A 22,688-nucleotide genomic window follows, 5' to 3' on the forward strand; every position below is an offset into this window, starting at 1 on the left:
AATCCGACCGACCTCTGCAAAAGCGAGGAAGAAACCCCAGTTGAATATTGTTATTTATAACTGAATTACCGAAAAATTACCTATATAACTTTATATATATATATATATATTACATATAAATAAAATAAAATAAAAAAGCAGCTCCATGGCTTCCGACCTCTCGCCCTCTCTCGCTCACCTTCCGACCGTAGCCAGCGCCATCACCGGACGACTCTCTGCGGGGCACCTCCTTTGTTTGTCGCTGGCTGTGCTCTTCCCACCCCCCCACCTCCCCCCCCCCAACCACCGGTCGGCGCATCTGCTGTCATCTTCCGACACGTGTCTACCAGATCTTTATGTTGTCCTTGTTCAAGCCAGACATCACCCAGAAAAACGAAAAAAGAAAAAGAAAAAAGAAAGAAATTTTCTTTTATTATTATTTTTAACCTGATAGATTACATTTTTTTTTAATGTGTAAGTGATAGATTAGATACTTATCAAAAAAAAGTGATAGATTAGATAGATAGATCGAATCTCTCTCTCTCTCTCTCTCTCTCTCTCTCTTTTTCTTTTTTAATTACTGACAGGAACACAAGGCGCGTTCCTCTGATAGAATCTTTCCTTTTCTTTTTTCTTTTTCTTTTTCTCGAGTGGTCTTTTAATGTTATTCAATGAATATATAGTTCCAGTTTGCACCTAAATAGGGTGAAAATTATACTATAGAGAATCCATATATTTAATAGAGTGAAATGGAAAGAGGAACGAACAGGTAATGAAAATTATACTATAGAGAATCGACTCAGAACTTATTGATTTCACGCTAATTCTAAATCTTTTAATTTAAAAAAATAATGGTTCGGCTTTTTACTGGGTTATTAAAATCAGTAAAAGTTTTCATGAGCCAAACTAGGGGAGGGTCAGGTTAAGCGAAAGATAGACGGATCCTCTAGAACTAGAAGCAATGCAGGTTCAGTCGGTGGTGAATTAATCAGAGGGGGTAAAGAAAGCAATTGGAATAGCAGCTTTACCCGTAATATTGGCGTTGGTTCCTTGGTCACGACCGAACTTTCGGGTGAGTCATCGGGTCTTGTGTTAGCTTTGGTTGCTAGGATTCAGGCCTACTCATCCGAAGTGGACCTGGAGATCGTGAAGAGCATGGTCTCGGACATTGCTTAGTCTTCCTCAACACCCCCTGATCTCATGGTGAGTATTCATGATTTGCTCGCTCAGAATTAAGAAGAACCAGCCAGACGAGCGATCACCGACCTCTAGTGATCGATGTTCTTGATGCTACTCCTAATGGTTTAAGTCACTCAATGTTAAAAGAGACATTGTTGGGATTTCTATCTCATCTTTGCTATGCTTCATTTATAATTTGGCTCTTAGCCTAGTTCACCGGAGGAGAAAAAGAAATATCCATAAAAGGAAGGATATTTGAACGAATACCCTGTGCTAACCCCAGGAAACATCGAACGGTTAGGCAGCTAGTTCGAGTATCTCAATTTTTATTCAACCCATCTTCGAGGACTCCCCTCGCGAGTTTCATTTCATCACTGGTCTCAAATGCCAGAAATTCTTGCTTGATAGCTCAACTCGAAACCATCTCAAATACCGGAAAAATTTGCCTGACTATGAAACTCCAATCACAAAAGACTAACTTCGACGATACGATAAGCACTGGAGCTTTTCCTCCTCCATACATGACCATCACCATTGAAATGTAAAACTAACTCTCAGACTGTGACCTTAACTAACAAGAGAGAAGAACAAGCTTTGCAGCCTGCAAATTCTCAGAACACCTCACCTCGAGTCATTTACTTGAAAAATTAAAAATGACAGTCCCGGTGATTGGATGCCAATGCCTGCTTCCTATGACTCAATCGTTGCCTCCATGGCAATGATACCTAGCTGCAGGCTTTCGACTAACATGCTACATAGTACATACATCATCAGGAACCAAAAACTAGGAGACCAGAAGAACCACTTTCTAGTAACAACTACAACTATCTTCATTCAGCTTACAGCAAAACAAAATAAGCAAGCTATCCATTAAGTCCACTTGCTCCCTTCATTTTGCCTCCTCGGACCCCTCGGCACGGCCTGAGGCACCCTGGCCATCTGTCCCGGAGGCAGGCCCAGTATCAGAGCCTGGGGCATCTTGCTTGCTACCTTGAGTGTGAGTGGTGGCCTCCGGGTGCTGCATGGGATGATGAAGCAGCCCATTGTTCGGTCTTAGCATGCCCATTTGCATTTGGCTAGACATGGCTTGCTGGTGGAGCTGATGCTGCTGAGGGTCCTGGAGTTGCAGCTGATGTGGACTGCTGAACTGAAGAGGCATCTTAGGAGGGAAAAGCCCTGCTTGCTGCTGAGCCTGAGCCTGAGCCTGGGCTTGAGCTTGAGCCTGGGCCTGGGCTTGAGCTTGAGCCTGGGCTTGGGCTTGAGCTTGAGCCTGGGCTTGGGCTTGGGCTTGGGCCTGCGCCTGTGGATGCTGCATGAAGTACCCACCACCTTGTTGAACTTGCATGGCAGCAGCGTGTGGAGCCATCTATTCCCAAAACAAAGAGCAAATTAGCAACCCGTAATCATATAGAGGGAAAGAATATAAAAATGCAGTCAGTTCATACCTGGGGTGGTATTGCGGGGCCCTGAGGCTGAGCATCAGCAATTGCAGCAAGATACATCAAATTCTTTTGCAACAGCGCTTGATACCTGAAAATAACAGAGCTAAAACCTTCAAGACTCTTGTGATACAACTTCATATACGTAAACAATGTCAAACACAAAACGGTTCAAGATCAACTATAGACATTGCATATCAGCACTAGCAATCACCTATGACTTAGTTACTGCTGGAATCTCATCATCCTATTGACTCACCATCTTCCCTCATCACTCGACAATGCACTGAAAGTTAAAACGAACATAGCTTTTTATGTTGATCAATTTATTAATCAGCATAGCTATCATTTAATCATTCACAAGCTCCCAAATTAAGTCCATATTCAGTCGAATAGACAATGAGGTGGAATCCCCCAAAGGGTAAAGCCCCAGAAAGCAAAGGATGGATTTTCAACAATAACATTTTGCATCAGCCCTCTGCTGTTACACAATTGATTACACCCCAATCCTACCAATTGCTGATGGTTAATTTCTATAAAGAAGATCATTTTTCATATAAAAAAACCAGGGAAGTTCAAGCTGCAATCTTGTCGCCAGACATCGTGAGGAACCGGGCTGGTGTGTAAAAGATCACATCAACATCTCAAGCAAACAACCAGAGACTGATAGAGAGAGTGAGGGGGGGGGGGGGGGGAGAGAGACTACTCACTGGGCGCATTCATTAAGCTTTCCGAGATTTTGATTGTCCAATATCGCTAGAATCAACTTCTTGTTCTCATCAAGGTACTGAATCACATTGAAGCATCAAATCAGGCCACGGATTATTTTGCGATAATATATAACTATAGAAAAACTTTCACATCACAAACTTCCATTTCAAGCCAGATTAATATATATAGCATCACAGAAATAACTGTGAAACACACACCATGACAGGACAGCAAACACTACAAGAATCCAACACTTCGTCATATACGATGATGGCAATATCTATCTCTGTTAGAATTGAAGCTCGTCCTCCATCTAGCCATTTCTTTCCCTTTATCTTTTCTCGTCAAAGATACCAATGCCTCGCTAAGAAATGTCTTCTTCCATAAACATAACTGGTCAAGAAGACCGTCATCCGCCAAGCTTCATCAGAACTTCTCTTCAAAGTTCGTTGCCTATTCAGTCAAGCAGACAGAAACAACCCAACCGACCTAACCCTTTCCTCACAATTCACGGATCCTGAATAACTTCTTTTGGCCTCATTTCTACCTGTTCTTTTTGTCCATAACAAGCAGGCAGAAGCTCGGCCATGCCCATCGAAGGCATAGCTCGCTTCTCATAAACCCAGATCCCAATAAATAATCTTTACCCCAATGGATGCCACAGAAGGATGCTCGAACCGCAGAAAGACCAAAGAAATGAAAGAGAGAGAGAGAGAGAGAGGGAGAGGGGTTACCTTTTGAATCTGCTCGGTGGTGATGTTAGTCGGGGGAAAGGACGGCATGACGGGAATCATCTGCGGCGGCTGCTGCATCTTTCTCTCTCCCTCCTCTTCTCCCTGATCGACCGCACTCGTCAAGAAATGTCCACTTCCAAATGAGGAACTGCACCCAGGGAAGTAAACCCTAACCCTAATGTTTCCCAAGAAGACAAGCCTCAATGAGCCAACGTCCGGGGCGGGAGGGAGGGAGGGAGAGGAGAGGATGGCTAGTGGAGGATCGGAGCGGTGATTTAGGTCGGTACGGTAGGTGAGGATGATTAGCGGGGACCGGGGAGGAAGACGACGACAACGGCGGGGAGACCCGACAGCAGTAAGCCGCCTTTTCTGCCTTTTGTCCACCATGACGATATTTCCAAACTCGCACCGAACCGGTCGGGCCGGAGACTGGGGACGAACCGGCCCATTGGCACGTTGGCCCAACCGAGCTTCATTAGCCCATGAAGAACATTATTTTTTGACAGTAAATTCCGCTGACACAAGGTGTGTTTGATTTTAGAGTTAAGTATAAATGAGTTTTAATTGAGTAAAACTGTAATGATTATATTGTTGAATTATGAGAAAAAGTGTAAAAAAAATAATAAATAAGTTGAGAAAAAGTAATGATTGTATTGTTGAATTGTTAAAAAAGTAATGAATAGTTGATAGAATTTAGTATTAAAAATTGAATTGAATGGTTAAAAAATTGAAGAAAAATGAAAAAAGTAATAATTGTGTTGTGTTGTATAGTGAGTAGAGTTAAAGTTATAGTTAAAATTTTAAGTGTGGCCTCGAAATCTCCAGTTTCTGATTTGAAGACCGGAGGTCTTAATATGAGGTGGTGTGGAGGAGGCGGGGGTGTCGAGTGCTCAATACCGAACTCAACTTGAATATTTGGATGGGTAAAATTCTAAAACTTGTGACCGATGGATTAAACAGCCGATTCCTTGTTAAGTTAAGATTCGAGATCTCTCTCTACATTTTGCAGTGCCTACAAGAATGTATGATAATTTCTAAGCAAACATTTATAGTGTGTTTGGTTTTAAAGTTGAGTTGAGTTGAGTTTTGATTTTAATTGGTTTGTAATGATTGTGATGTTGAATTATGAGAAAAAATGTGAAAAAGTAATGAATAGTTGAAAAAAAGTAATGATTGTATTGTTGAATTGTGAAAAAAGTAATGAATAATTGAGAGAATTTATTATTAAAAATTGAATTGAATGGTTAAAAAAGTTGAAAAAAAATAAAAAGGTAATAACTGTGTTGTTAATTTTTGTTGTGTAGTGACTAGAGTTAAAGTTAAAGTTAAAATTTTAAAATTAGATTGCGAAATCAAAAGGGCCATTAAAAACTAACCCTAAAACTAAACGGGTATAAAAACATGATTGTAAAATCAAATGGAGCGTAATGAACTCGCGAGAGAAATTCCATGTTTAGCCCCGAATAGAGTAGCCTAGATATTAATTGACGTTGAAAAACCAGGTTAATTTGTGAGAATAACAGAAATATTTCGAATCACCTTAGTTTGTAATTCGAGGTTCATTCATAATAGGCCTTATACTAATAATGTGTTTGATTTTAGAGTTAAGTAGAGTTGAGTTTTGATTTTAATTAGGTTGTAATGATTGTGTTGTTGAATTATGAGAAAAAGTGTGAAAAAGTATTGAATAGTTGAGAAAAAGTAATGATTCTGCTGTTGAATTGTAAAAAAAAATAATGAATAGTTGAGAGAATTTAATATTAAAAATTGAATTGAATGGTTAAAAAATTGAAGAAAATGAGAAAAGTAATAATTGTGTTGTTAATTTTTGTTATATAGTGAATAGAGTTAAAATTAGTTTTCAAAACACTTTGTCTTTTGAAGTTGATATGATCATGGTTTTGAGCTGCTATGATTTTAAGCAAACATTTGTAGTGTGTTTGGTTTTAAAGTTGAGTTGAGTTGAGTTTTGATTTTAATTGGTTTGTAATGATTGTGATGTTGAATTATGAGAAAAAATGTGAAAAAGTAATGAATAGTTGAAAAAAAGTAATGATTGTATTGTTGAATTGTGAAAAAAGTAATGAATAATTGAGAGAATTTATTATTAAAAATTGAATTGAATGGTTAAAAAAGTTGAAAAAAAATAAAAAGGTAATAACTGTGTTGTTAATTTTTGTTGTGTAGTGACTAGAGTTAAAGTTAAAGTTAAAATTTTAAAATTAGATTGCGAAATCAAAAGGGCCATTAAAAACTAACCCTAAAACTAAACGGGTATAAAAACATGATTGTAAAATCAAATGGAGCGTAATGAACTCGCGAGAGAAATTCCATGTTTAGCCCCGAATAGAGTAGCCTAGATATTAATTGACGTTGAAAAACCAGGTTAATTTGTGAGAATAACAGAAATATTTCGAATCACCTTAGTTTGTAATTCGAGGTTCATTCATAATAGGCCTTATACTAATAATGTGTTTGATTTTAGAGTTAAGTAGAGTTGAGTTTTGATTTTAATTAGGTTGTAATGATTGTGTTGTTGAATTATGAGAAAAAGTGTGAAAAAGTATTGAATAGTTGAGAAAAAGTAATGATTCTGCTGTTGAATTGTAAAAAAAAATAATGAATAGTTGAGAGAATTTAATATTAAAAATTGAATTGAATGGTTAAAAAATTGAAGAAAATGAGAAAAGTAATAATTGTGTTGTTAATTTTTGTTGTATAGTGAATAGAGTTAAAATTAGTTTTCAAAACACTTTGTCTTTTGAAGTTGATATGATCATGGTTTTGAGCTGCTATGATTTTAATCAAGGTTGTCAAAAGCGTTAGGTGCACTCAAGGCGCAAAGTGTCCCTATCGCCTGATGCGCAAGGCGCAAGAAAAAGCGCGCGCCTGACTAGACTAAGGCGCACCCTAGCTATGTCATTCTCAATCTAAGACGATAAAAATCATGCATGAGCAATATAGCATGTACGTGCAATAAGAAGATCAATACTATAACAAATCAAAGTCTTGCATATCATATGAATCCAATTATCCAAAAAGGTGGTTTGGCGCAAAATTTTAATCAGGCGCAAAAAGCGCACGCTTAGGCCTCGACAAAAAAGCGCACAGGCGCTGCGCCTAAGCGCCGAGGCGAGCCCTTTTGATAACGCTGATCTTAATGGAGAATCTTCAAATTCATTAGTCAATCCCAGACGTCGACGGAGGTTTCATCGACATTTCTTGCACTTCTTTTCGAATATCCTCTGGAACTCTATACAATTGTTTTCCATAATGACACCAAAATTCCAAAAAGTTCAAAACAAATTTCTTAGATCTTATAAAGCTTCCACCATAATTTATATAACTACGGCGTGCCATTATCACTTCAATAATTACGATATGCCATTCCACCATAATTTTTCAATCCGCTCACGAAAGAGGAGAAATCAATCGAAATATATATATATATATATATAACTACTGAGATTTTCTATTTGCAGAAAGGATAACAACTTTACATATCGTGTTGAAGTTTTGATGAAACGGGGGATCGCATCATAGTACCTCCTTCTCAAGTTTCAACACTGCCATAAAGGCTTCTTGAGGTACATCAACCTTACCAATTGCCTTCATTCTTTTCTTCCCTTCAGCCTGTACATATGCAGAAAGCGAGGGCATAAGGGCCGGTTTCAAATATTCGTTCCATCTCATGTAGATGAACAAGAGTAGCATTGATGTATGACTTCTCATGGTGATGTCTAAGTTGTAGTCGAATTTTCTGTGGTCCAAATTGTTTATCTAGGTTTCAACTCTTTAATAGAAGACGCTGATCTGTAAGTTGTTCAGTCAATAGGTGAAAGTACAATTTTAACTTCAGGAAAAGGTTCAAGGAAGAGAGGACGTACCTGTTTCCTCAGCAACTTCTTTTTCCTCGTGACGTCACCGCCTGCATGAACATTTTATCCAATCAGAATAAGAACAAGCTCAATAACGCGTTTAATTAAGGTGAATGGACGAGACAATATAGAGACAGGAGCCTGTGAACACTGCTTCACTATCTCCCTTGTTGTGACAAAACCATTTTCGCAGCTTAAGGAACACGAATGAGATATCATCGGAAGTCATCTTATCAAGAATGAAAGAGAAACCCAAATCCGATTGCATCATACCATAGCATTTGGCTAAGACATCTTTCCTAATTGCGGAGAGGGATTCACTCGCAATAACTTTTGAGCCTATGCATGCCTGTATCAACCATGCATATAACGTGTCAAGAAGCTATGTACGAGTTAGTTCACTATCTGTGAATGGAAATCAGTAAGTAGCAGACTGATTGTAGTAATATATGATTGTAGTAATATATAATGTCTTATCTCATGAAGCATATAACAAAGTCCTAAGGAAATGTTAATGGCATTTTGGTGTAGAAAAATTGAGTGGCCAAGATGCATTAACGGATAATGTAAATGCAGGAAATATATGAATTAAGAACCATTTTCTTCCGGGATTTCTTATTGCAAATTGTTACCATCACTTGAAAAACCTCTTCTTGATAACTCATGGATGAAGATATGATAATTGTAGGTGCCATAAAGATAATTCACCATATTGTTGAACCAATATACTCCAACACCATATCCAAAATTTGAATATGATGATCTTACTTGGATAGGAATTTTGAACATCTGGCGTGGTATAAGCTCCTTTAGCTTTTGCGTCAATGCCCTCCCCACAGCATAAGCCTGGAAATTAAATTCCACAAACTTCTTATTGCCAAAAGATACTGAGGATACGCAACAAATGAGTGAATTTTTTTGCTAGAAAGACAATATCTCCTTCTAATTGGAAGAGAGAATAAAATGGCATGATTACACGCTATAACAGTTCATCTGCTGGAAAAAGTAGTAAAAATATTTGAAGAATCAGGAAGCAATTCGTTCATAAAATCTTTTAGCTTTTCTTAACCAAGTCGTCCGGGTCCAGATTTTCTTATTTTATTTCATTTTGAATGAAACAAAACAATCCAGCTATATGTAGGCATAGTCTTTTGTACAATGAGCTAAAATTTTTCAAAAACAAGCATAATAAATTCGGCCTCATGTTTCAACTTCATTAAGGCGCTTTCTACTTCACTCCTTTCTAGATAAGCCCAAAACTGAGAGAGGTACTAAGTTGATCACTCTCTTCATGACCAATAAAGTGCAAACATTAAACAATGCTAATCAGTCTAAACTTTAAACCAGAGAAATTTGAAAGTATTTGACTTGAATTCTTGAGAGCATTGACATATGGTCGTATGAGCAACTCTTCACTGAATATAGAAATGGTAATGTGTCGCGATAAATCAGATATAAGTATTACTTACCTTATCCTTATGCACAATAGTTGCAAGAGCCTCGACTGGATCCCCATTAATCTGAATGTCAAGCCTTATCAGTTGACTCTCCTTGTACCTAAAGGTCAGAAAGAGAGCAGACAATGACATCAGTCGGACTGGGAAATTTTCTGAAAGTATCTGTGGTAAACAGGTCCCAGAAATCTAATCAAATAGTACATTTACACTGCAACTGAATGGCAACTGATATATTGGTGTTCCATAAAGAATTAATGACATAGAAGAGATCACTTAACAGAAAAGAGATCATAGACACGATGCAAAGCTTTGATGTAATTTTGGCAAATGGAAGTGTATAATATATATATATATATATATTTATATCTAGTATAATAATAATATGACTATGGACACGTCCTGTGGACATCTTCTTGCAATAAGAAGCTGAGCATTTCTAATTACATCAGAGAACAGTTACAACAACATGGAATGAAAGATTATGCATGCTGTAAGAAGAGTTCACTTTAGCTGTACAAAATATAACTTTACCCAATGAAAGAGTATTCCATGCTGGCATAACCTTTACTTCTAGACTTCAGCTGGTCGAAGAAATCACCTACCATCTAGTAGAGGTAATGCATCAAAAATATTAGTTCGTAACAAGAAAAAATTAGCACTTATTCTGGAGATCAGCAAGGTGATCAGTTCCAGCAGAACATACAAGAAAATGCTTACCTCTGCTAGAGGTAACTCATAAATGATTGATGCTCTGTTCTCAGTGATATATTTCATCTCCTTGAATTCCCCTCTTCTGTCTTGAGCTAGCTCCATAAGCGGACCAATGTAGTCTTTTGGCGTAAGCATCTCTATCTGCAATTATTGCTCTAGAATAAAACAATCCTAATTTTGCAATTATAAAGTATTTTCTTTCATTTGTCTCATTAAAAGAGACATGGCTAAATAAAGCATACAAGGACGAACCTTGACAAATGGTTCCTCAATTGATCTCCTTTTTCCAGGTTCTGGAAGTAATGATGGATTTGAGCACTCTACCTAAAAGATAGAAATCGAAGAAACATATCATCAACATTCGCAAGATATCATCTTTACAGATGAAAAAGTTAACCTTAAAATCACAAGTGACCAAGTGCTCTCGAGTAAAGATGTTTATTGAATTATGACAAGTATATATATCACTCACTTCTACCTAGCTTAAGCTTCTAAACCAGTTGCTAAAACTGATGCCCTTTAGGTTTGACGAGACTAGGTGTTGAACCTAAAAATTCTTGCAGAAGGGTCTAAGACTAAAATAATAACTCAAGCCTACGTTTCGTCAATGGGAAAATGATTGCTTCAAACTGAACAAGCTACTTGATAGATCAATGGCATGATAAAGCATTGATATTCTGTATCAAGAAATTACAGTTTCGCCGTCCACACAATTGACTCTGTAAACAACACTAGGAGCGGTAGTAATTAGGCTCAGGTTGTACTCCCTCTCAAGCCTTTCCTGTATGATAGAAGAACCCCCTGTTAATGTGATACAATACAACATCACAAATCACAATAGCAAGGATATATATACTTTAAAACATTAGAGAAAGAGGTCGAAAGAAGGAAACCTGAACAATTTCCATATGTAGAAGTCCCAGAAACCCGCATCTAAAGCCAAAGCCCATGGCACTAGATGTCTCAGGCTCAAACTACAAAAGATGCTTCGAACCATCAGCACCCAAATGCGCATATGACCAGTTAAAAATGGCAAAAAAGTACGGAACTTCAAACGATAAACAGAAAACATTACACACCTTTAATGCAGCATCATTAAGCTGCAGTTTTTCCAAAGCATCACGTAATTCAGGAAACCTTAAAAAACAAGATCAACAATTAGGAATGATGTTTAACAGGAGTAGGCCATAATTTCAACTGAGATATTTTTAAGAACACATGAAACTTGCAAGAGAAAAATTACTGGTCAGCATCAACAGGAAAGAGGCCACAGAACACCATTGGTGTGGCTTCCTCATAACCAGGTAATGACTTCTCTGCCTTCCTGCTATAGTGAGTGATAGTATCACCCACCCTTGCATCCGCTACAGAACGGATAGAAGCTGAGAGGTAGCCCACCTGAAAAATAAATAAATGAAACATAAGACAACCTAATGTACAGGCCAATTGGAGAAGTAATAGGTAAAAAGAATTGGTACTAGCATTGCAACTAAATAGTGAACATTCAATGCCAAGGGCAAATGTACACAAAAGAAAAGAAGCAGAGCGCCTTGCAAGATTGTTGACAAATACAGCAATCGTACAAAAGAAAAGGTGATTTTTTCACAATAAAATATCGAACATCTCATACATTACCTCACCAGCATATAGTTCTTCAACTTGCATCTGGTTAGGAGATAAGACGCCTACTTCATCAGCATAGTAATCCTGAAATCAGATATATCAAAAAAATCGATCAATAGATATCTAATCTAAGCAACAAAATCCACCATGGACTCAAAGAGGACAAATTAGCTCACCTTCTGACTTGCCATGAAATAAACTCTGTCACCTTTCTTTATGGTCCCATCAATGACTCGAAAATAAACTATAACACCTCGATAGGGATCATAATAACTGCCAAATTAAAAAAAAATATTATAGTTTAATTAGTGAAAAAAATTGATACATGATGGACACTTAATCCAGAAGGAAGCTCAGGGATACATGTGTAGAGATGATAGGACAATTTATAGAAATTGTTCATCATTGAACCCTGAATACGGCAAAGATCAAAGTCCACTAAAGGACTTAACTATTATAGTGATACTGGAAAATTACAATTTTTATGTCCAAGAGATAAACTATTAAACCATATATTTGCTCGGAAATATCCAAAGAATGAAAGACCCTCACTTGAAATTGCCAAAGGATAAAACTCCTCGAAATGCAACACAAAATTTTGAGAAGGGAAAACAGCAACTGCGATCCTCACGGATCATATTCAATTACTATGTAATTATTTCATATAACACGCAAAAATCAAGCGTTCATCGGCAAATAATCGTTCAATAATATGAAAGTGGAGATATAAACCTGTCAAATATTAGAGCCCTTGGAGGTCTCTCTGTAGTATCACTCGGTGGTGGGATGCGTTGAACTATAGCATTCAGAATATCAACTATACCTATGCCCTCCTGCAAAAGATGTGATTTCACAAGAAAATACTACTATTCAGACAAGTCAAACATAACACTTATTATATGAACACAATTAATGAGAACTTGTTCCAAATCTTTTGATAATAGACTAACCTTCGCGGAGCATAATATGGCATCACTGCAATCTAAACCGACCACCTGCAGATGATAAAAAAATCTAAGCTTCATATCATGCTTCCAAGGTCGCTTTCACTAACCTGAATTTGCATCTTTAACACTCGCATGGAGAAGAAGATTGCAGAATAATGTAATAACAGCTTGAAAAAAATCCAGAGAAATTACACCTAATATCCAAATTAATTTGCAGCAGAAACTCAAATCAGATGTTTGCAGGTACCTCTTCAATCTCCTTGATCACACGATCAGGTTCAGCCCCCGGGAGATCTATCTTATTTAAAACCTGGGACCAATGGTATGTTTTCAGCTAATTCTGTTGAACACTCAGCGTAATATAAGATATAATGCCAACCAAAATAACGAAAAGCAAAATAAGCTAAAACAAGACAAGGGTGGACAGAGAGAATATAAGAATAACCCACTTACAGGAATTATTTCCAAGTTGTTTTCCAAGGCTAAATAAACATTAGCCAGAGTTTGTGCTTCCACTCCCTACAAGAAGACAAATATGATTCAAAAACACGCCTTTCAGTAGATAATTTTAGTAGAATCCGCAGAGAACACATAATAACAATCTGTACAAATAACTGTGATGTTCAAATTACAGAAGCTAAGTACAAGAATTCTCGTTTATTCATAACTACTTAAGGATTAAACATTAACCCAAAAAAAAAAAAAAACTGACCTGAGATGCATCTACAACAAGAAGAGCACCTTCACAAGCAGCAAGAGAGCGAGAGACCTGTGCATTGAAAGATAACAACCATTTTAAATGCTATAAAACATGCAGCTCGTGTTTAGAGAAATGTAACTCGAAGGATTCAAATTTTAAATTATAAGACCAGTGTAAGATCAAAATTATTTCCACAAGTAGTGGAACCATATTATTCATTGAAACAAGGATGTTAACATACAGAAAGTAGCATGTCATTCTGGGATAGAGAGTTCATCAGTGATCAAGAAGTTTGGTTTATAATATCATGTTTAGCTAGTAGATTAGAGCTAATGGAAGACGAAATTAGCTTAGATGGCAAGCAAATGAGAAATCATGAAGGATGGCTTTTATTGGCAGCTTTTCCGAGTTTTTTACATGCAACTATCACCGTACGATTAATAGCACTGTGTAGCAACCTGTTCTCAGCAGAGTGAACTCTTATAGGTACAAATTAATGGAAAACATACCTCATAAGAAAAGTCTACATGCCCCGGTGTATCAATTAAATTAAGGCAGTATGGTTCCTTCTGAAACATGTAACGCATTCTAGCTGCCTGCCACAACAATTATAAAATATAAATACATGATCCCAGCAGAAGAAAATAAATAATAACGCGTTCAAGGATATAACGGAGTTTCACAGTCAGTCTTATGGCTCATTTGCTATGATAGACAAACAAAGGCATCAAATTCCCTAGTGTACACAATGTCATGCCGTGGCATGGCACTCAGTTCCCATTCTACCACAGCAGATAAGCCACTGGACCTCGTCCGAAATCCAGGAATAGAAAAGAAAAAGGCTGCATATACTTTGGGTGAAGCATTTGTTCAAGAACTACAAAATCATCGCAACCAGCACAGGAAAAGCTTAATTCTTTTAGAACATTTTGAGCTTGTTCGTCGTTCGACTTGGGCCAACACAACACGAACCTGAAGTTTGATGGTGATGCCTCTCTCCCTCTCCAAGTCCATGTTATCAAGGAACTGGTCCTTCATCTCCCGCTTCTCCACCGTACCCGTCAGCTGGAGCAGTTTATCGGCTAAGGTTGATTTCCCATGATCGATATGGGCAATAATACAAAAGTTTCTGATATTCGATGTCGGAACCTGTACGCAGACGGCCATCCATGAACACACTCCAAAGACCTCGACAGCATTTTAACGAATACCCATTTGCCATTAAACGATTACGGACCTTGAGGAGACGATCCTGTCCGACTCGAGCGGCGGTATCAGTGTCAGGGGCCAAGTTAGCAGTCTGAGAAACGACACAGAGCCTCGGCGGAGGCCCGGGCCTGGAGCTGAAGAGGAGTGGAGAAGCAGGTGAGGCCAAGATTGAACATGGACACGAGGAGCTTGAGGTGGAACTTGGAGCGGCAGAATGCTTCCGTGACAGTGAGAACGGATGGTGGTATGAGATTACTGCCGGGCTGAAGGTGAGAAGCGCCATCCTTCGTCCTCCGCTGCTGCTGCTGCTGCTGCTACTTCTTCTTCGTCCTCTTGGCTCAACTCATCCGCAGCGTTGCCTTCACCGCCATGACTGGAAATTCACTTCAACAGCTGCCGGAAGCCATAGCAGCGGGGCGGGGCCATTGAAGAAGAGGTCCCAATTCCTTGCGGTTTCACTCGTCGCTCCCTATCCGCACACGCTCACAAGCGCAACTATTCTTGCGCGGCAAAATTTCATTTTGGACCCTGAATTGTTTCTCCTGTAACAATTTGATCCATGGAGAATGATAAAAAATTATGCACATTATTCTTTTGGATCACCATTTTGCAACCCAACTTTTTGCTTAATCCATTTTTAACACTTAATGTTTACATTCTACGACAACCTACACCATAAAGTTTGAACATTTTGACCGTCTCTGCAATGCCTCCCTGTTGTTTATCACATGTTGAGGATGTTAATATCACATTGGAAAAATGAATGAATATTCATGGGTTTATATGAGACTTGGATACCACTAGGGGTGATCGGTTCCGAGTACCCTGTTTTTTTCACGATACCCAGGGACCGGTTCCAAGATTTTGGAACCGGACCCTACCCTGTTGAATCTTGGAACCGGAACCTACCTGGAACCTATATTATACCACAGGTTCCGGGTACCCTGTTGGAACCTGTAAATTTTTTTGTCTCGTAAATAAAATAGAAAATATCACACCCATAATCAGTAATCACGGCAACTATAATATCACAACTCTGGCTCAAAACATCCGAGAAAGGATCCTCTAAATGAGTAGTCAACACACAGGCAAAATAGAGAGAGAGAGAGAGAGAGAGAGAGAGAGGACAAGGAAACTGAGAAAAGTATTTCACGTTCTCACGAAGACAATTGGATAAAATCCATTGCTTTCTGCTTACAGGACCTATTGGACTATAAAACTTCTTATGTATTGATGAAAGATCATGGAACCTAGGAAAGATTCAGGGACAAAAATTTTCAGGACAAAAATTGACAGAGATCCGAATGGAGAACTGATAAACACAAAAGCTAGACAAATAAGTATATATAGGCTTATAACCAGCAGAACAGAAGACCAGAAATCTGTAACACTACAAGTTACCCTGAACGATTGGACTACAACCACCACACGGGTAAGCAGGGAAGTATCAGCCTGGAGAAATGAACTGTTCGAGCTATATTCGGCTCTTCAGTTGTCTTCACAGAGTAAAAAATAGATTTTTAGCTCAATGAAGTTGGACTATATAGGAAACAAAATCAACACTAGCTTTAAGCTTTAAAATACCCAGAACTGCATTAGCTTTAAAACGATACCCAGAAAACACCCATTACAGCTTCCCATGATAAATTGGACAGTCAAAGATAATTCATGCAAAAGGCCAGGCAGCAACTATATACCACAACAGAAGCAAAAATCGGTGTTCAAAGATCCGATTTTTATTTCAGAGTCTTCTAAACCAAGAGCATAAAGGGTAGAAGAAACTAGTAATCAAGAACTCGTCCCAAACCCCAATAGAAGCAGAATCTTCTTTAAGCGTCAAGACTAAACGTGGAGTTGATGAGCGAGCATATGTAGGTGAGGTGCCGCATGCAACTGTACTACTTACAGAGTGATTCTGAGGAATTCCACCGAACACCTGGAGTGCAACTTGTCTCTGATTTGCTCTCCTACATGAAACTGGATGGACAAATTTCCAGTAAAGAAGCGGAGGCAGAGGCATTGAAGAAAAAATCAGACATGGTAATGAAAAATTCGGAGGACTTACAATCGGAGCAATGTTACAGAAAAACTGCTTTTGTAAAGAGATGAGGCAAAATCTCACCGGTAAAGAGAGATTCAAGGAGAGTCGGAGCCGGAGAGCCGGAGAGTCGGAGACGAAAGGCGAGCGACGGAGAGGAACTGCAGGGAGAGGGAGTACAGAGTCGATTTAGGGTTTAAGACTATAGCGGCTGCCGGCTAGAGGCTGAGACGAAAGCTGAGCTTTACCTTGTTGCTTCATGTCTTCCCAATCCCGACTGATGATATTGAGGGTAACTTTAACTCTCTCTTTTTTTTTTTTAAGTAATTACCATCCGGTTCCGGATTCCGGTTCCGGTTCCGGTTTTGGGATACCCCATAGGATAGAACCGGAACTGGAACCGGATTTCACCGGTTCCTTATTTTGATATTCGGACCCTACCCTATTTTCAATACGAGCTACCCGGACCTTACCCTACCGGGTAGGTTCTGACCGGTTCCGGGTATACCCGGTATCCGTGCACACCCCTAGATACCACCACTTATTAGCTTGAACTTTTAAGTATGGTTTCAGAGCGGGTTACGATTTCGTGTGCTTACGTGGGCTCATACTGCACTGACCCAATATCGAGAGTAGCCAAAAGAGCGTATCGTGTTAGTTTCCCCTCGCCCCAGCGCGTAAAATGAACCTGGCTCGAGGTCAGTTGTTGATGGCGGATGTTTAAGGGCATGTGATAACGTGTAGGCAGAAATAGATCATACGTTGCACGTGAAAGAGAGTGTTGGGAATTATAATCTTACATGAAAAAGACGAAATAATAACCATTGATTTATGTGAAACTTAGGTACCACCACTTATCAACTTGAACTTTTAAGTGGAAATGAGCTTGAATCTGTATATCCCAATGAAAATTTAATATCACCAAACTCGTACGTTAGAGAATTGTCAATCTCTCTCGCCTCAACCAGCAGGCTCGATCCTCTTTGCAAAATATTGGAACTAGTTCTATATGGCAAGGAACCTTTTTCTTTTGTTTGACGGAAGTTTAGTCTTGTAGCCTCGTAGCATCCCACTATAAATGTGATTCGGTCTCCGTGTCGAATGATCGAGCTTTTCTCAAATACAATCACAGGTGTTGGCAGCCTCTAAGTGTTGCACATCAAATGGTTTTCGAACGTATGACTCCTCCGAACCTACAGTCGAAAGATGATGATAAGACCACATTCACTAAGTGCCCTTAAAATTAGGAAGGGAACATTCTTATTGGTTTCCTAATAGGTAAGTCAATAGTTGGTTGTTTTCCCTCACATGTTCCAGGTCAGATAACAAACTTAAAAACTTGAAAGGATCTTCTTGTTAATTTATAGATCATTTTGACTGAAGGAGCTCATATACAGAAAGTCTCGAAATAACACCCAAAGCAGGAGATTCGATTAGCAAAGATCCAAAAGCAGAATTTCACCTAAATCATAGACGCAATGAATATAAATACAGAGTGTCAATAAGATTGCAAATAATTAAAATAAAATACAATAATTCTCGGGAAATGGCCAAGCATGGTCCATTCTCCAAAGAAACTTTCATGGGGAGCCATGTCAAAACTTTGACTTCTAGCTCTCGTGAACGAATAATCATTGAGTCCTCCTCACTCCAGTATCCTCCCTCTTTGTGGTTAAGGTAACTTCGGGCGTGGCCAGCTACATCAGTTATTAAGTGCAGAATGGAAGTATATTGAAAACTTAAGGGTGTAAATCTGGCTTCCTCTATACTTCAAGGTGCAATGTGGCCTTGATCTTAGGTATGGGGCAAACAAACCAGTGAAAGACAGTTCATAGGGTCCACATTGATGTAGAACTGCAGTTTAGGGTGTAAAATATAATTTTCCCATTCTTACTGTCCATGTGGTCGTTTAGTTTCGAAAAAGAGTTATAACTCCACTCCACTTAATCAAATGGAGACAAAATAGTTGAAAATTTTTATAAAAAATGAATTATAATAATAATAATTAAGAAAGAGTATGTGAGATAATTTATTATAAAATTAAAAAAATAATTTAATATTAAAAATTAGTTATAATAATGATTAATAAAATGTACGCGAGAAAATTTATTATTAAATTTGAGAAAGTGATAAAAAAATAATAATTGTATTGTTGACTGAGAGAAGAATAGAGTAGAACGGGGTGGAGTAAAATTTCAATTTTTAAACCAAACAAACCCGAATAAAGTAAGAAATGATCTTTTTTTTTCTTTCTGTTATTTTCATTTTCTTTTATGATTTTTCCATTTTTCTTTTATATTAGAGAGAAGTATATGTGTGTATATATATATATATATATATATATATCCTAATACACATTTAGCTACTAGGATTTTCATATGTATATGAGTTTAGTAAATGAAGTTTTCTTCCGTTAATTTATATCCATAAATAATTTGCATGTCATGGGAACTTCTATTGTACAATATTACAATCACGGTGTCGTGCATTCACCTTCACAACTCTTGGATGATCATTTAAAATAAAAATAATTCAACAGTTCTGAAGAGTAACTGTACTAATGTTAAATCTACATCTATACATCTGTGCATAATAATTAATGTACTAGAGATTAAATTGTACTCCGCTGGGATTCGATAACCTATCTTTTATATTATATATTATATCATGTTGATAGATTTATTGTTGATATTTCAAAGGGAGAATTACAGAAATGGTCCTCTAAGTTTACATTTTTTACATCAATTCTTACAAGTTTCATTTTGGCTTTTCAGTCCTAAACGTTTTGCTCCGTTAGACATTTATGATCTAAATCGTGACTAACCGTTAACCGATGCTGATGTAGACATAAATGATGTTAAATCTTTTCCACCTATATTTAAAAAAATTACGTAGAAATTAAAATTATAGCTATGGTCCTAAAAGTTTTCTATTTTTTGAACTTGAGTCCTATAACTTTATTTTGGAAAAAATAGTCCTAAATCGTTTAAAAAGTGACTATTTTAGTTCATTCCGTAACCGTCGTTAATGGGTGATGATGTGGACTTAACAACGTGAAAAAGGTTACGGCTAGTAGTTAATATGGTATACATGGACCAACCATCGCACGTCACTTAGAAGATTCTTAGAGGTTAAAAAAATAAAAATTAGAAAAGAAAACCGTCACTTTTTGAAACGATTTAAGATTGATTATTCACAAAGTTGAACTTGGACTCTAGTTCCAAAAATGGAAAACTTTAAGGACCAATGTTGTCATTTTTTTAGTTTTGTAAGTATTTTAAATACGGGTGAAAAAGATCTAAAGCCATTTACGTCCACGCCAGCACTGGTTAACGGTAAGTCAAGGTTTGGACTATAAGTGTCCAATGAAGCACATGTTTAGGGTTGAAAAAGCCAAAATAAAACTTATAGAACTTGATGTCAAAAAATGGCAAACTTATAGGACCATTTCTATAATTCTCCAATATTCCAAATATAATATTCAATTGAAGTATAAAGTCGCGCATAAAAGTTATAATTTGTTTACAAAACAAATAAATAAGTTAAGTCAGTTAAATCTATATAAAATTAAAAACAATAAGGTCATTATTATTATTGAAGTATTCCATCAAAAAAAGTAATAGAGCGATGTACTCTCGTTATGCGTGGTGGCGAGTTTAAAGGACTAAAATATAGTACACACAAAGTTTTTAGACTCATGCGTGCACGGGTTTTACGAATAAAAATTCATAAAATGTAGAAATTTAAATAATGCATTTATAAAATTAGGAATTAAATTTATTAATATTAGTTAATATGGACTATGTATAAAATATATCACATGTAAATTATTTTTGCTCTATTAATTTTAATATTGTAAATTTCAAACTTTTGACAACAAATAACTATTCGAGAGACACGGAAAAAGTATAATATATAAGGAAGAAAACTATTCATTAATCTTGTATCGTGAATAAATTTTATTTAGATACTTCTAGTGAGAAACCTTAAAAGAATTAAAAATTCTATTAAAGTTCAAAAAATAGTAAGGGTATGAATAATCAAACTTCACCATGGAGAAATTACACGTTTCATAATGTACTTGATAAACCGCTTTGTCCTGTATATACAATACGCCAACGGAATTTACACTTAAAACATTGGAAAGGATTTAAAATTATAATTAGAAATAAATTAGAAGAAATAAGGTGCCATATGAATTTTGCTCAATAAAAGAAGAAACCCAAGCCAAGGAATCATATTGAATGTTGACCAACTAGCCTCTCAGCATGCCTATGGTCAATGAGCAGATTAGCTCCAAATCCAACTTATACATAGATTTTCATGCATTAAAACAATTTAGAATTTGATCCTAATGATACCATTAATATTAGTTATTACAAACTTTGTTATTCATTTTATTATCTGCATTGTGGGTAAAAATTATATTGGACTAATATTGATTGGAAGATAATATTTATGTAGATCTTATTGCATTAAGTTTTAGAAATTTTAAGTCACAATGATAATTAATGTGAAATTGGTTTGACTTCTAATTCGATGATCATTGAATTTTTTCACATCTATTAATACCTACGGGTTATACATATATAACATAAATTTTATCATATATGATTAGCTTTGTTTAAAAAATATTGAAATAAAATTTTTATTTATGATAAATTTTTATTGCATATTAAACAGTTTTTGTTCATATTTTCGTGTGGGTTTTCTAATCAAAGAATTTTAATCATATATGATCTGCTTTTGTCTAAAGATATTAAAGTAGATCTTTTACTTTATTTATGATTTTTTTGTTACATCCTATGACAATTTTTTATTTCTATTTTAAATTATCTACAAAAATTTTAAAGCAAATATATTTTAACGTGTTTAATAGCTTTAAATTTACTTATTTCTAATTATTATCATCATAAAATTGCATAGAATTATAAATTCAATTGCGTATTAATCAAGAAAATTACCAACATAGCCTTATTAATTGGATGAAAAGAACTCTATACAAACAATTTTTTAATAATTTTTTTGTCATGTTCTTTTAAAATCATATATTTATACTGAAATTGATGCATGCGTGACATTATATATTAATAAGTGAATAAAAATTATTCTAGACATTACATTCCTGATATTATATTAGTGAATAAGTGAATAAATCTTATGCTAATTCATCATTTGAGAGAAATGATATTTTTCACCGGTTTTATTATCATGAGTTTTCTATGAGATATATACTTATTGATTACAATCAAAATAAAATATGTAAAATTAATGTCTTATATAATAGAATACATATATTTTCTAGGCGTGTGTACGGACATAGGGTAGACCCAAAACCGGTTGGAACTTGCTCTAATAGGTAGATTCGGGGTAGTTTTCTTTAAAAAAAGGTAGGGTCCAAGTAGGAAAATTTGGAATCGGTGAAATCTAATTCCAATTCCTACACACAGGTACCCAAAACTAGAACCGGAATTTGAATCTAAAACTGACACATTCTTGTTATTATATAATATATATATATATATAGTAATAGTAAACCTACAAAGTTTTGAGCATGTATAGAGAGAGTATGTAATATGTTGTTACTCTTGCACATTTTTTTTATTTTGTGGATTTACTTTATTATATTTATATCTTATTATATTTTTTATGAATGAAAATAAACTTTACCCTTATTACTCTTTGTCTTATTTGGCATGAATTAAAAAAGATTTTATTTTTTTAATATTTTTAATAATAATAATATTATTATTATTATTGTTATTATAATATCTTATTCAAATTTAATACATAAAAAAGATTATATTTTCGTAAAAAATTTTCAGCCACGTCATTTATTGGGACGTAATCACTACTTTTTATATTTATTACTTTTCTGATTTTAAAAGAAATTTTGTTTTCACATCCAATATTATTTTTGAATTATTGGATTTAGATTTATTATTATTATTAATTAATAGTAAACTTATAAAGTGGTGAGCATATATAGAGAGAGTATGTCATATGGTGTTACTCTTGCACAATTTTTGTTTTATTTTGTGGATTTACTTTATTGTATTATATCTTATTATATTTTCTATGAA

At 36.2% G+C, this 22,688-nt stretch overlaps 2 protein-coding genes across 2 annotated transcripts; both read right to left on the reverse strand.

Annotated features, from left to right (window-relative positions):
• Positions 1-1,588: 1,588 nt before the first annotated feature.
• On the reverse strand, positions 1,589-4,407 carry LOC116199447 (GRF1-interacting factor 2-like). The gene is made up of 4 exons (XM_031529793.1): positions 4,043-4,407; positions 3,308-3,384; positions 2,604-2,688; positions 1,589-2,524 (listed from the first exon to the last, which is right to left on the reverse strand). The coding sequence occupies exons 1-4, from the start codon at positions 4,118-4,120 to the stop codon at positions 2,048-2,050; spliced, it is 717 nt and encodes a 238-aa protein (XP_031385653.1). The 5' UTR covers positions 4,121-4,407; the 3' UTR covers positions 1,589-2,047.
• A 2,920-nt stretch (positions 4,408-7,327) lies between these two features.
• Positions 7,328-16,878, reverse strand: LOC116200232 (translation factor GUF1 homolog, chloroplastic). Its single transcript, XM_031531036.1, has 24 exons — positions 16,690-16,878; positions 16,474-16,544; positions 14,596-15,109; positions 14,331-14,507; positions 13,868-13,954; positions 13,371-13,427; positions 13,112-13,177; positions 12,906-12,968; positions 12,662-12,706; positions 12,444-12,544; positions 11,888-11,984; positions 11,724-11,795; positions 11,332-11,486; positions 11,168-11,225; positions 10,982-11,062; positions 10,783-10,869; positions 10,341-10,412; positions 10,095-10,229; positions 9,909-9,982; positions 9,390-9,477; positions 8,689-8,766; positions 8,194-8,269; positions 7,930-7,970; positions 7,328-7,675 (listed from the first exon to the last, which is right to left on the reverse strand). Exons 3-24 carry the CDS (start codon positions 14,848-14,850, stop codon positions 7,580-7,582), a joined length of 2,061 nt encoding a protein of 686 aa, XP_031386896.1. The 5' UTR covers positions 14,851-15,109; positions 16,474-16,544; positions 16,690-16,878; the 3' UTR covers positions 7,328-7,579.
• Between the last annotated feature and the right edge of the window lie 5,810 nt (positions 16,879-22,688).

Source organism: Punica granatum, chromosome 3 (genome assembly GCF_007655135.1).
Source record: "Punica granatum isolate Tunisia-2019 chromosome 3, ASM765513v2, whole genome shotgun sequence".
Classification (NCBI taxonomy): Eukaryota; Viridiplantae; Streptophyta; class Magnoliopsida; order Myrtales; family Lythraceae; genus Punica; species Punica granatum.